At 38.8% G+C, this 14,490-nt stretch overlaps 2 protein-coding genes across 2 annotated transcripts; both read left to right on the top strand.

Annotated features, from left to right (window-relative positions):
* Positions 1 to 3,453: 3,453 nt before the first annotated feature.
* Positions 3,454 to 5,317, top strand: LOC140158223 (zinc transporter ZIP3-like). Its single transcript, XM_072181342.1, has one exon. It carries the CDS (start codon positions 3,789 to 3,791, stop codon positions 4,728 to 4,730), a length of 942 nt encoding a protein of 313 aa, XP_072037443.1. The 5' UTR covers positions 3,454 to 3,788; the 3' UTR covers positions 4,731 to 5,317.
* A 3,064-nt stretch (positions 5,318 to 8,381) lies between these two features.
* LOC140158679 (uncharacterized) lies at positions 8,382 to 14,490 on the top strand. The gene is made up of 2 exons (XM_072181857.1): positions 8,382 to 8,635; positions 12,014 to 14,490. Exon 2 carries the CDS (start codon positions 12,045 to 12,047, stop codon positions 12,978 to 12,980), a length of 936 nt encoding a protein of 311 aa, XP_072037958.1. The 5' UTR covers positions 8,382 to 8,635; positions 12,014 to 12,044; the 3' UTR covers positions 12,981 to 14,490.

Below are 14,490 nucleotides of genomic sequence, written 5' to 3'. Positions count from 1 at the left end.
TGGGGACGAAAATTTGGCTTTGCCCCCTTACACTAAAATCCTGGCTACGCTACTGCTTTTATCCTCTAACCAGTGGCGTAGCTGGGATTTTTTCCAGGGGGGGCAAGCCTGTATGGGGCGGGGCCCAAATCCACCAAACCAAAATTTTGCCGCCCCTTCCTCAAAGAGGTTGACCCCAATTTTTTTCGGTGGTTTGAAAAAGTGAAGAGCAAAAAAAAAAAAAAAAAAAAAAAAGAATACAAGGGATAGCGACTTCATTTTGATATAATATAGTTCCATTTCTTATCAAAATTTTAAAAATTGTTCAAATTCTATCCGCACCTTATATCGTTGGCCTATATGGATTCTCTCTTTCTCTTTCTTTTCCCCTTTTTTCCATCTCTCTCACTCCTTTATTATTTTGCCATGCGCTAGGGGGGGGGGTGGGGCCCAAATGGGGCGGGGCCCAAATAGGCATTGCCAGAGGGCAATTGCCCCCCCCCGGCAGCTACGCCACTGCATCTAACATTGGATTTCATGGTTTCAAATGTGTTTGCTATTTTAAAATAAGTAACAAAGGTGTGCGGATAAAATGAACATGATGAAAGTAGCTGTTCAAATAGAAAAATAATGGGTCTTTGGGTACCATGACAGCGATGCCGCTGAAAAAGGTGGTTTTATAAGCCCTCCAAAGTCACCTTCAAAGCGGAGTGCCCCACCCCATTTTGCTAAACAAAGGAAAGTACGGTTTAAAGTGTAAAGAAATTAAAATGGTTTATAAATTGCTTAAAATTGAAGGATAAGTCATTCTATTTGTCATTTGGTATTTTTGAAACGAAACAATTTGGCAAAAAACAAAGAAAGCAGCACTGTATAGAGAAGTTGAAGCCCCAATCAAATAAATGAAGGCCTACGTCTACCGGATCCACGAAGGTAAATTTATAGGCCTGCTGCTGTCAGTATATAAATTACAGATTCATGTAAATGCCTTATTTTGTCTTACATAGCCAACACGGTTTTCGGCGGTACCACTTGCAGGCTATGACAATAACTCTGGACAATAACATAGGAACCAAAATCTGAATTTTGATGATTTTTACGATCATCCGGATGAGCAAATCACTGAATGGGCCTTAAAACCAGGGTTTGTTTGCATGTTTTAGCGCCACGCACACGACAGGGCCTCTAGAAAGTCCGTTGAGCTTGCGAGGGCGCAAAAAACATTTGAAAACATACATGCATGAGAGCAGGCGGTGACGGGCTGGTATCTACGGAAAATTAATGATGACCCCCACAGGACTCTACCAAACCAACTTTTTAAGCTTCCTTTTATGGCCCTATAACACATTTAAGATGTTAACAAAAAATAATTCCCGGCACTCCGGCCATCAGAGGATGATTTAAGCACTTCCCACCACGCCACTGTGTTGACTTGCGTTTTGCGGTTACACAGCTGTGTGAGTGAACATGACAAGACTGCTTGCACATTGCATTGACGGCCATGGTTAAATTTGAATTTGGACTGATATATTTACAATAAAAACGCATTCACAATGCTGGTCGATTTCACATTTTATGTTACCTACAGAAGGTGTGAATTATCCTTCATGCATACATCACCAGTTTAGATCTGAAATCGACCAACTAATAATGACACACGACACGCACAATTCTTAAACAACGTCTTTTGCAAAGAATTCAATGGGATTTGAAAAGTAAAGTGGCAGTTGAAACTCTGGTGATAACACGTTTGCCGTGCATGATGGGGCTTCCTTAAATCATCCTCGCCATATTCAAGGTTAAAAGTGGTAAATTTTCAAAGTTGCTCAAATCTGGTTAACAAGCACACAAAATTATTCCGCCCATTGCAAGGATTCAGAAAAAGTATAGTTTGACCTACCTTTGACATAGCGTTCTTGAGTTATAAGCAAAAAGGTCAAATTTTGGGGTGGTCAGTTTTTTCGGCCACACAGGTGCCAAAAATTATAAATGCTCTGATTTCAACGAAATTAGTCTCAAATTGCTCGTCATGTAAAACAAGTCAAAGAAGGAATTGTTTGCACTGTCTAAAACAACCTATGTTATGATGTTTCCCAGGTAACGAAACATCCTACATGGTTACAACAGTTCCTTATTTGATTTGTTTTGACATAATAAACAATTCGAGACCAATTTCGTTGAAATCGGAGCATTTTTAATTTTTGGCCCCTGTGTGGCAAAAAAAACCTGACCACTCCCCAAGATTGGACCTTTTTGCTTTTAACTCAAGAACGGTATGTCCCAGGTCGGTCAAACTATACTTTTTCTGAATCCTTGCAATGAGAAGAATAATTTGTTAACCAGATTTGAGCAACTTTGAAATTTGACCACTGTTTTGACCTTTAACCTTGAATATGGCCGGAGTACCGAGAATTATTTTTGTTAACATCTTGAATGTGTTATAGGACAATAAAAGGAAGCTAAAAAGGTTGGTTTGGTAGAGTCCTGTTGGGGTCATCATTAGACATTGTTAGATACTGGACTAATATTGCCACAAATTTTATTGTTTGCATTAAAATCGCGCAAGGCAATCCCGGGGATGGAAAGTCACCATTGCATTGTGTAAAGTTAAAGTCAAAACTGTACCGACACCCTTAGAATGGCATGGGTGGCAGTGCTTCGTAGCTAGGACAATAGTTTTGGTCATGGCAGTAGCTTGCTGCTGCCGTTTCACCTGATGATTCTGGGACAATTTAGCGGCAGTGGTTAAGGGGTTATGGTCCGGGGTTATGGTGCCCCATCTTGAAAAAAAATGCACAAATAGAGGTAACCACTAATTAATTTTGGTTATACGAAGTTGAATATCGGTCTTAAATTGATCTTACAAATGATTTTGTGCTGAAATGAAATGCTGAAATTTTTTTTTTTACTTTCATCGCTTGGAGGGGCGCGGGCGCAGAATCGATGCTGAATATTCGCTAAATACACATTTGTACTGGTCATTCGGGACCCATTTTAAGTACATTCCATTTATTAAAGCATTTAAGTTTTATTAATTTTATGTTGTTTATTTATAGCTATTCAATTATATGCTTTGTACTATGGAATATGATACCAGCATCTTCTAATACTAGGCCCTAGGCTAGTTATATATTAACGATTCGCATTTATTTTCCAACATACTATACGTGATAAACTGCATGACCATTGCTTGTAAGTCAGATCGAAAGCTATCGCTAAAGGATGTGGAAAACCGGATGTGGAAAATGTACCGGTCACGGAAGCTCGTATACCAGGCGATCTTAACAATTCGATCTTCGTTTTTCCCCCGGTTTTTCCGTCCGATCCGTCGTTTAATGTGAACGCGCGTTTCAACTTGGTCACACGAGACCGGGGAACACCTTGGCGGTTGGAACCACATGATCATCGAGCTTGACGGAAAAACAAAACACTGTTATTATTTACTCAAAATTTTGTGACGCACCACCAGAGTTTTCCGGTCATCGATTTCTATTTTCCAACTGTTAAAGTACAATTTTGTTCACTAACTGAGGTCACTTAAAACTATAGTCACAGTCCACGGTAAATATTGCATCGCACGCCTAAGTCTTCAAGTTAGCTTCTCTTATGTCACGAACTGATATGAAAGTTGTTTACTTAGGAGACGTGTTGGATATTATCATCATAATCCACAGTAAGTACTGATAATCAATGCAATATTATTTTTTCAAAAATACTTAAGACATCTGACTATAATGAATTGAGTAACAACTACGGACATATTGCCTGTGTACCGACCAACTATACATGTACATTGTTGTTTTGTCATCATGGAGCTTGTTACAACCAAACTATTTGCTTCCATTGCCATATTTGTCTTGGCACTTTTAAGTGCATTAATACCAGTGAAACTTCTACCACCTCTAGATCACAAAGAAACCAGGCGAAGTTTGAGTAAAACTATCGCCAGACTTAATTGCTTTTCTGGTGGCGTTTTTCTAGCGACATGTATGTTGGATCTTCTTCCAGAAAGTCGGGAAGCATTTGAAGACGGTTTAGAAGCATTACCGGCGAGTGCGAGCATATTGAAAGCATATCCAGTTGCTGAAGCCTTTGTCATATGCGGAGTTCTTCTCATCTTGATCATTGAACAGTGTACAGTGTCTTGTAGAACCAATACCAAGTCAAAGTCATTGAAAGTGGCTGTCGATTCTGATGAGTATGAATCTGACCAATCAGAGAACGATCTTTTGTATAGCGGTGCAGACGCTAATGAACACCAAGGGAATAACCAATCTGAGCATCTTACGCAGTCTTCCTTCAGGTCATTCGCATTGGTCTTAGCACTCTCCATTCATTCCATATTCGATGGTTTGGCAATAGGTTTGCAACCATCGTCATCTCAGGTCATGCAGATTGCAATAGCCATTGGGATCCACAAGACTATCTTTGCGTTCAGTCTTGGTGTTCAATTTGCCCGCAATAGCAAGTCATTGTCTTCAACAATAAGATACCTTACATGCTTTACATTAGCTTCACCCGTTGGGATATTACTTGGAATACTCTTCGATACTGTTGCAGCGGATTTTTCGGGAAGGATGGTACTTACAGGTCTATTGCAAGGATTGGCGACAGGGACTTTAATGTATGTGACGTTTTTTGAAGTTCTACCGAAAGAGTTTACTCATAAGAACGACCGGGTTGTGAAGAATTTATGTCTGGTAATGGGAGTGGCAGTAGTTATTGGAACATTGTTTTTGAGTGAAGAATGATTTTGCATTTCTTTCAAAGTAATTGTGAAACATTATGAACTATTTATTATATAAATGTGTTAATTAAACTACGTGCTAAACAGACGAGCTCAGACGGTGCAATACGGTATTCGAAATCCGAGTTCGTGGACGGACTTATGGGAAGAATAATGATACTGCATGGGTATCAAGATAATCGTTCAACTTATATTGATACTAATCAAGTTTCATCACTGTGCAGATAATTTAGAACTGAACATACGTAGTAATTCTCACACTATCACCATATTAAGGTTAGCAATTATTTAAAACTGTTGCGATTTGGTAGTTCACAGCATCTTGCGAATGGTAGTGAGTTTTCAAAGTATATGATTTGTAGAATGAACTTTTGCAAAACATCAAAATGTTATTTTTCTATAATATATTGATTTAAATAATGAAAATCTACCAACAATACGTCGTGTACCCTTAACCCATAACCCGCCAAAAGTCGTATTCAAAACCATTCAGTCTGGGGAAGTTGTTCTGAATGTTCTCGCACCCTGGTGCCAGTGCAGAGAATCTACAGAGGTCTCGATCCTGTATTGTTGCCAAACGACAGTGGCGTAGCCAGCTCTCTCGGTCGGGGGAGGGGGGGGGGGTCATAAAGACAATGTCTTTCCGATTTTCATGGGGAGGGAGGGGTATACGAAAACAAAATCCCGGTTGCATCGTTTTGACCCGGGTTTTTTTTAAACAGATAATGTAAAGTCTTTGAGTCACTCTGCCCCTAACCCCTCCCATTACAATAGATTGGTCTTAAAATAATCATATGTTTAATTGTTGTAGTTGCTCAAACTCTAAATAATGGGTTTTTTTGCGGCGGGTGCCTCATGCCTTTCGTCTCGTTCAAAAAACCTCATTTATAGAGGCATAATAATGCTTGTAAATGGAATTCTACGGCATAACTTTCAAACCAAAACCGCCCGGTACTCCCGGTATGTTATGTTGCTTTTCCGATTTAGAGAAAGCTTTCGATTCAGTTGAAAATTTTCTTAGAGCACCTTTGAAAAGGTTTTATTTTTGGCTAAAATCTGCTTTCATGGGTCCAATTTTTTATTCAAATTATCAAAAGCTGTTTAATGAATATAAAGGAATTTCCTCTGTTGGTTTGATAACACGGTGTTCACCAAGGATGCCGATTATCAACAGCTCTCTTCGTATGTGTGGTAGAAATATTGGTAAATATTGGTATCATTGATAATATTGCAAATAATTATAACAAAGTGAGAGCTAAAATGCTATGCAAATGATACAATTTTTCTATCCGATTCTATATATATATGTGGAAATCTTATAGACAATATATACAGAGAAATTAATATTAAATGAAGAGGTGGGATCAAAGAAAATAGCTCTGACCAGCCCCGGTGGCCTGCGCCCGAGCAAAGATATTGATATTTGGGATCGCCGTCCATCATAGGACTGCATGATAGCTCAGATGGTAAAGTATTTGACTCGCACACCAGATGTCGCCGGTTCGAATCCGGTTTCAGTGTGTCTATGTTAAAAAGAAGAGAACGCAATTACTTGGTAAGATAGGAAGTCTCAAATATAGTGACGAACATATTTGTATCAACCCAACCCTCCCCCCTCAAAACAAAAAATTATAAAAATAAGTTATGCCATGACCTATAGCCCCACCTTGGCATCTAGTACATCAGAAATGAAAATAATTATAAACAACTTGAAATATATTATTTAAAATGACGAAAAGGTTTGCTTCATCGATCCAAACTCATATATTAGAGAACAAAACATACATTTCCAGCAATGAAGGGAACTATTTTAAAGGTTTACGGTTTTTACCGTACATATGCCAGTATTGTATATTTTTTAAGATTTATTTTATTGAACAATTCCTATTTGGGTTCTTGTGACATGTACAAAACATAAGATTAAGGGTATCAAAATTATATCAGTATACCAATAATTTAAACTGGCACTATAAAATACTCTAAATGTAAGTATGTATAATTGTATTATGTTTAAAGCGCACTGACCATGTTAGTAATCATGGTAATGAAATGATCTACATGTATACCATCACCAACACTGTGCCTCTTATCAACTCTGTCAAATCACGACAACTACGATTCCTGGGACATATCCTGAGGATGCAGGAAGATGAACCATGCAGAAGACAACCTATTACATGGTAAAAGAAGACTTGGAAGGCAATGAACATCCAACTTGTCTTATGTGCACAGGGCCGGATTTTTTTGTACCCTATTTTGGCCCAAAACATGGTGTTTTTGGACTAAAATGGAAGATGCACACTACACGGGCCAATTTTGGGGGCCCCAAAAAATTTGGGGGCCCTGGGCCCGGACCCATCTGGCCCTATGGTAAATCCGGCCCTGTTAATGTGCAAAAACTGCTGGGGGATTTTGACAACTTTTTACTGCCAGTGCCAGATACCATTACCACTTTGGTTTAGTATACATGCACAAAAAGAAACTCGTCAGTTATATTCATCCTTGCTGTTCAATAACTTGATAATTTTTGATTATTCTGAAATATACATTTTGTTAATTGAACTTTTCTTTCTCATTTGACACCCTGTTCGTGAACATTGAGCATGAATTGACCAAGATATGCGCCTCCAAACTCTCAAACCCCAAAATGAAAAGTTGCAATTTTAACGATTCAATTGTGCCTGTTACACTGTGTGCTTTATTTGATTGGCCCGTGGTGCTTGTGTGCAATACAACGATGCGTTCCCATTGAAAATCGTTGAAAATGCAACTTTTGATTTTGGGGTTTGAGGCTTTGAGGCGCATATCTTGGTCAATTCTTGTTCGTTTTTCACGAACAGGGTGTCAAATGAGAAAGCAAAGTCCAATTAACAAAATGTATATTTCAGAATAATCCAAAATTATCAAGTTATTGAACAGCAAGGATGAATATAACTGACGAGTTTCTTTTTGTGCCTGGTGTACATGGTATACATGGAGAAACGTTGTAGTCGCCTGCTTCGCAGCCGAATGAAATGAATGAATGAATGAATGAATGAATGAATGAATGAATGAATGAATGAATGAATGAATGAATATATTTCAAGTTTACAGATATGCGTGAAGTAGATTTGTTTGGATGACCTCGTATAGTTCAGTTGACAATGCAGGTTGTTCAAGTGTAAACATGTGAATTAAATGTTTCCAGGTAAATGGCTTGGGATTTCATAAGAAGTTTGCAAACTTTATCATCTATTTATATTAGACCAATAAACGCGATATCTGTTGCTTCTTAATGTCCATTTATGATCGCGATGATGAGCACTGACTGCACTGTACATTTACGCATATTCATACATATTTCAAAATCTCAAATATCTTGAGAATTTCGAAACTAGGTCATGTAATTATTTCCATTAAAATTTTATTAAACACATCAAACTACAACCCAGATGTTTCGATATAGCCTATATTGTTATATTTGAAACCAAAGTGCGCAACAATTTTTAATCGTCTAGGCAAAGTGCCAATGGGTGTTAGATATGCTCTTTGGGACAAACAAAAGTTGGCAAACAATTGCCAAGTTTATTGCTCGGAAATGATAAAAAAGCATTGATGTTGTATTGTATGGACGCACCCTACCAAGTTTTCCTCGGAGCGATGAGCAAAAAGTAGCAAAGACAACAAAGAAACGTGCAAAGGTGTGGACGTCATCCTGAGATAGAGCACCAACTTGTTAGAACTTTTAAAATTGTATCACGAATTGGTAAATTGCGCGAAAAGCAGGAGGGGCAAAACAACAAAAAATCAAAAAGAAACGGGGGAAAACAGCGTCAGAACGTGACGAGATATTTTATAGGACATTGTGAGGAATGCCGTGCTTCTGGAAACATTCGTGACTGCGTTGCAGCATTTTCTGTTGATTTTCAGGTAAGCATTTTATACTGTTTTTCATTTGAAACGTCTGCGCGTATTATCAAAAGACTAAAGATATAACTGATATATATATTCAGTGATTTGCTCATCCGGACGATCGTAAAAATCATCAAAATTCAGATATTTTTGGCACCTTTGTCATTGTCATCGATGTGCTATAACTTAGCCTGCTAGTGCCAGTGGTTTCAGTCGAAAGCCGTGTATTTAAGACAAAATAAGGCATAATGAATCTGTAATTTAATATACTGACAGTATATAAATTAGCTACATGTATTTGAATGGGGCATCAACTTCGTCAATACTACTGTTTTTTGTTTTTGTTTTTTCGTTTTTTTGCCAAATTTTTCATTTCAAAACTTTTTTTTACACGGTCAGAACTATTACGGGTTTTGAGCCTACCTGTGATATATAGTTGCAAGGATTTGTTTAAAATCGACTTAACCCACTTTTTAATTTCAAAATCAAAGGCAAAATTGTGCAAAAACTAAGTATTTGCATTTTTTTTAATCAAAGACTACAATTTCAAGCACTTCCTTTCAACAATTAATAGCGACATACTAGTACTTGTAAGGTGTAAAACGAGTAAAGGTTCTAGGGCTATTCACAGAGTGGTTTTTAAACACAAAGAGTGCTTCTTAAAAGATGTCGAAAACAGACAATACATAATAATTATGTGAACTCAAAAGGTGTTTAAAAACAAAGTTATATCACGGCTCATGATTGCTACTTGAACTTGTGCTTCTCTGAAGCGCGACAAATCACGGTATTTTCTTATGTGCTATACCCGGGGGGTCACTCCCATTGTGGCCTGTACACCATCCGCGATAATGAAAACGCGTAAAAAGGGTATAGTTTTTCGTGGGTAGGCACGATACGCGCGTAACGTGTTTAGGGTGTCAAAAACATGAAATATTGGAAAAAAAAGGGTAGCAAAATTGCAATTGCTAATACGCGGAAATGAAATTTAGGGTATGAAATTTGATGCAAGCAGGGATATGAGACACATATATCCCTGATGCAAGGAAGAAAATCCGTGTTTAGGGTATCGTTTTAGCCAAGGGTTAAATCCTTGTTTAGGGTGCTTTTCAAAAGTTGATTATCGCGGATGGTGTACCGGCCACAATGGGAGTGACCCCCGGGGTGCTATACCATTTTCTCATAATTTTGCGGCCAATTAATACGCACTAATTTAACGCTTTCACGGTCCTGGCCTTGGTAACGCTCGAAAAAATGGCCACTTTTCTGCGATCATAGTAGAATTATGAATATGATTTAATAGTTGTACCCACTACACACTGTAGTTCTGAGCATAGACTGTTCTGAGTGAGGGAACCGGGGTTCCGTCTTTTTTTCGTCGTGTTTTGAAGTCGACAAATTTCGTTTTGAAGTCGAGTATCATTATACTACCGATACCGCCCAAATGCCAAATCTCCCTTATTATTGCCGAAATTACCTTACAGTATTTGAATTTCGGCAGAAGCTTCTTAGTGGCCGGTCGAGAGAGGAGAAAGTGTTTTTTTGGCATGCCATGAGGGAGGCATGCACTTTTTGGCAGCCATTTTTTGAAATTTGGCACACAATGCAGAGCCCCTTAAGGGGGTACTACACCCCTCGATAAATGTGTGTCTATTTTTGCATTTTTCTCAAATAACACAGTGGTAACAACAGTTATGTATATTATAGGGGCAAGGAATCCAATTACTACACTGGAATTTCAGTGACCGAAGACAAGTGGTTTGTTATTTATGATAAGAAATAAGGTACCGCTAGCACGTACCTCGTTTCCTATCATATATACTGAACCGCTTGCCTTGAGTCACTGAAATTTCAGTGTAGTAATTGGATTCCTTGCCCCAATAATATACATAATTTTTATTACCAGTGTGTTATTATTTTTTGAGAAAAATGCAAAACTTGTCACAAATTTACCACAGGAGTGAATAGTACCCCCTTAAACTGTTAAATTGTCAAGTGATTGGCGAAGTAAGCTGATTTCGGCGGTTAGGCAATTTCGGCGCAATAATTAAACACCTGATATCTTAAGGCCTGTATTATCAGTGGCGTGGCCAGGGGGGGTTTGTCTCCCCCCCCCCTTGCCCCGTCCTCTGATAAAGTGCTGGCTACGTTCCCGTTGCGTCAGACATCGCGTTTTTGGTTAATATCAGCAGCAATGTTCGTTGTTCTTAAAGCGTCGTTGTTTCAGCTCAATGGTCAACATTGTTCGGAGTTTTGTTCGCCAAATATTAATGACGTCAAGGTCATTTAGGGTCATTCGGGGTCACCTGGGGTTAAATTACCAAAGATTGTTGCATGATCATTACTTTGATGGGAACGACCAGGGCGATGCGAGACAAAAATGTCAAGGTCATTCGGGGTCATCTGTGGTCAAATCGCCAGATTGTTGCATGATCATGAAATTTGGTATGGGAACAATCATCGATGCGATACCAAAAATTAGGTCAAAGGTTATACAGGGGTCAAAACTCAAAATTGCTCCGATTTGGTTAAATAGCAATATTAAATATAACAGATAGGTTATATTTGGATTAGTATTTATACTTAAATATTCCTCAGCTCACAATGATTCAGAAAATATATAGTTTGACCTTGTTATAATAATTAAGAAAAAGAATGGTTTTCAATGTCACGACATTTCGTTACCTAGGTAACGTGGGAAAATACGTCAATTGGGCTCAACGGGCAGTACCGTAACTCCTTTTGGCGTGTTACCATGGTAACGAAATATCGTAGAAAGGGCAAACTATTTCTTTTCTGAATTATTATAACAGGACAAACATTTTCAGACCATTTTCAAAACTGGGTAACTTTGCTGTGTTTGACCACTAACCCATATTCCAACCGTTGACCTTTTTCGCCAATAACGCCATACTGATATTGGTCGTATATAGGTAGGTCAAACTATATGTTTTCTGAATCTTTGTAACCTGTAACTTAGGTTTTAATCAAATCGGAACAATTTTGAGTTTTGACCCCTGTGTAAACTTTGACCCTGAATTTCTCGGAATGCACCCGTTATATTCTTATTCAATAAACCTCAGATGTCAAATTAAAGCAAAAAACATGTTAGTAGTCAATCCCAGTGGCGGCGCTACGGGGGGGGCATTTTCTTCTCCCCCCTTACTTTCCTTGCCCCCCCCCCCCACCTTTGAGGCAAAAAACCCAAAATCACGTAAATTTCCACTTTTTGCGGCAATCTTATGCAAAATCTGTCGATTTTGTCCCCTCTGGAATTCATTTTGACACCTCCATGCCCAAAAACGCCGCCACTGGTCAATCCTAATTTTACACTCATCCTAAGCAAGTTCTACCCGACTATTATACGCACTGATGGTTTTTATGTTTCCTTTTCAGAAATAACTGTCGCTTACGTTAACACGTCACCATGCGTCATATTGTTTTCGTCATTTTTGCTACGGTGGCCTACGCTCAATCTAATTCGGGCACACCAGCTGAATCTGGTGGTGGTGGTGGTCCAAGGGGTGGAGGATCAGGAAAAAAGTCATGCTCTGGATGTAATTGCGATAATGGACGTGACGGTATCCCCGGGGTGCCAGGCTTACCCGGGTCCCCAGGGAACAACGGCTCGCCTGGTCCCGTTGGAGAGAGGGGATCTCCGGGTGTATGCGATGCCTTAAGTGGATGCGCCGCCGGACGAGATGGTCCCAGGGGATTTCCTGGAGAACCCGGTCCTGAGGGCCCAGCTGGACCAATGGGCCCACCGGGAAAAGCTGGACCACGATCTACCGGTACCGGTACATCATCTGGCCCGGGATCTGGTGAACCAGGTCCAAGAGGTATGAAGGGAGCCCGCGGTCGTCCCGGTCCACCTGGTCCCCCGGGTGAAGCACGAGTTATTGCACCTGGACCTGGTGTCATTCAACAGCAAGGTGCTGTTAATGTTGTGAAACCTGTACCTGGAGCACGAGTTGCTTTTAGTGCTGTAAGAAACATGGTCATTTCTGGAAGTGCTGGAACTATCATGGCTTTCGAAGACGTCATGACGAATGTTGGATCTCACTACAATGCCGTCACTGGTAAATTCACATGTGGTGTTGCGGGCACATATTATTTCTCTTTTAATATTCAACGACAATCCACTTCTTTGAACCCTCACATGTCTCTGCGAATGAATGGTGACATTGTTGTATCTGTTTACAACAATGCGATAGGATCTCGAGATCAGGTCAGTAATTCGGCAGTCATTCATCTGGATGTTGGCGACGAGGTGTGGATTGAATTAAGCAGCTCAAGTAATGGAGCTCTCGGAGATAGCTGGAGATACAATAGCTTTTCAGGTTTCCTGCTCTTCTCTGATTAGCTGACTTTAGTGACAATAATATACAAACTTCGTCAATATGGATCTGACACGGATTAAATTTGAACGTGCTTTTTGTAAACCCTTAACCACTATTATACGTGGTGCGATCATTATTTGGTAAAATGTTCTCATGACATAAATTTTGTGCTAATCCACCACAATTAGTCTGTAATGTCGGCATTTTCACTTATCCTCGAAACACGCATTATATTAAATATGTCATGCCTCTGTTACTGTAAAACAAGCTTAGCTGACATTACAGCCTATTCGTGATGAATGGTAACATTTGTGATGATTTAACACTTGCAATACAAATATCAATCATTGTGGTATATGGATTAATGCGACTTAGAAAAGGCACAAAGCAAATCATACTAAATTTCTCTCAAACATGTCGAAGTAAATACCAACGTGCAATCGCATTAATCCATATAAAGTTGTTAAAGTAAAATAGAAGTTGAGTACGTCTTTAAAATCAAATTTAACAATTAACATTCAAATAATCTTTCCTGTTTTTTAAATTGTTATTTTTGGCGTAACCAAAGATACACCCATTGGATGTAGGCCTATAACAGTTTGTTATGTCCATGTTGTGTTTTTTAAAGAAACTTCTTGTTTCGCACCAGTTAGCGATAGAAATGCCTTTTTTGGCTTGTTAAAACTTTAAATGAAATAAGCACACCCAACCCATATATTCTGTTCACAAAAGGTATCCGGACACTTAAAACCAATACAATATGTACAAAACCTAAATGACCAAATAAAATAGTCAATCGATTGAGAATTTTGATATCTCATTCGACACGTTTCCCCAACTTATACCAAGTTGAATGAAAAAAGAGAGCATTTCAAAAGTGGCAAAAGATTTACATATTCTTTTTTCACGAAACACGCTAATTATGAACACGGCTAGTGAGTGTTGATAGGCCCTATGTCACACTGTAACGAAACCGTTACAAAACCCGGTGGGAATCTCCCTGGATGAAAATCTCAAATATTTCCCATTCAAATTGGTATAACTTCAGGGAATAAAAGTCGTATCGTGCCGAATGAGGAATCAAATACGCAGAACAAAATTATCCATGTATAATTTTTTGGCAATAAATTTGTAGGTTTAGCGTCTTAACATATGCTTATGTTTTAAGTGTAAGGATTATACTTTTCGTACGCAGTATAGTTGTCGTTATCTTAACAACATGTTGTACTAACATTAACAAGTCAAAAAACAAGTATTTGATTTTGCCCACTTAAAGAATTTTAAGTTGTTACAATAAGGATTTGATGCAACGCTATACACAACGCCTATACGTTGCTGGAACTGAAACAAAATGAGTTAACACGACTCAACATCAATCAATGGTCTCTGTGTAAACAGATTATGTGCTAACAAAAAAGCACATAAAAATTCGCACCAATACCACGTTACAAGTAGCTTTGAGACCAACTTAGCCTCAATATTAAACGGATGCGCAAATAGGGCCTACATTAAATAAAGAATTTGATGCCGAAA

The sequence above is a fragment of the Amphiura filiformis genome, chromosome 8 (assembly GCF_039555335.1).
Source record: "Amphiura filiformis chromosome 8, Afil_fr2py, whole genome shotgun sequence".
Taxonomy (NCBI): Eukaryota; Metazoa; Echinodermata; class Ophiuroidea; order Amphilepidida; family Amphiuridae; genus Amphiura; species Amphiura filiformis.
The sequence above is the reverse complement of the archived record's forward strand: the minus strand, read 5'-3'. Positions and strand labels throughout refer to the sequence as shown.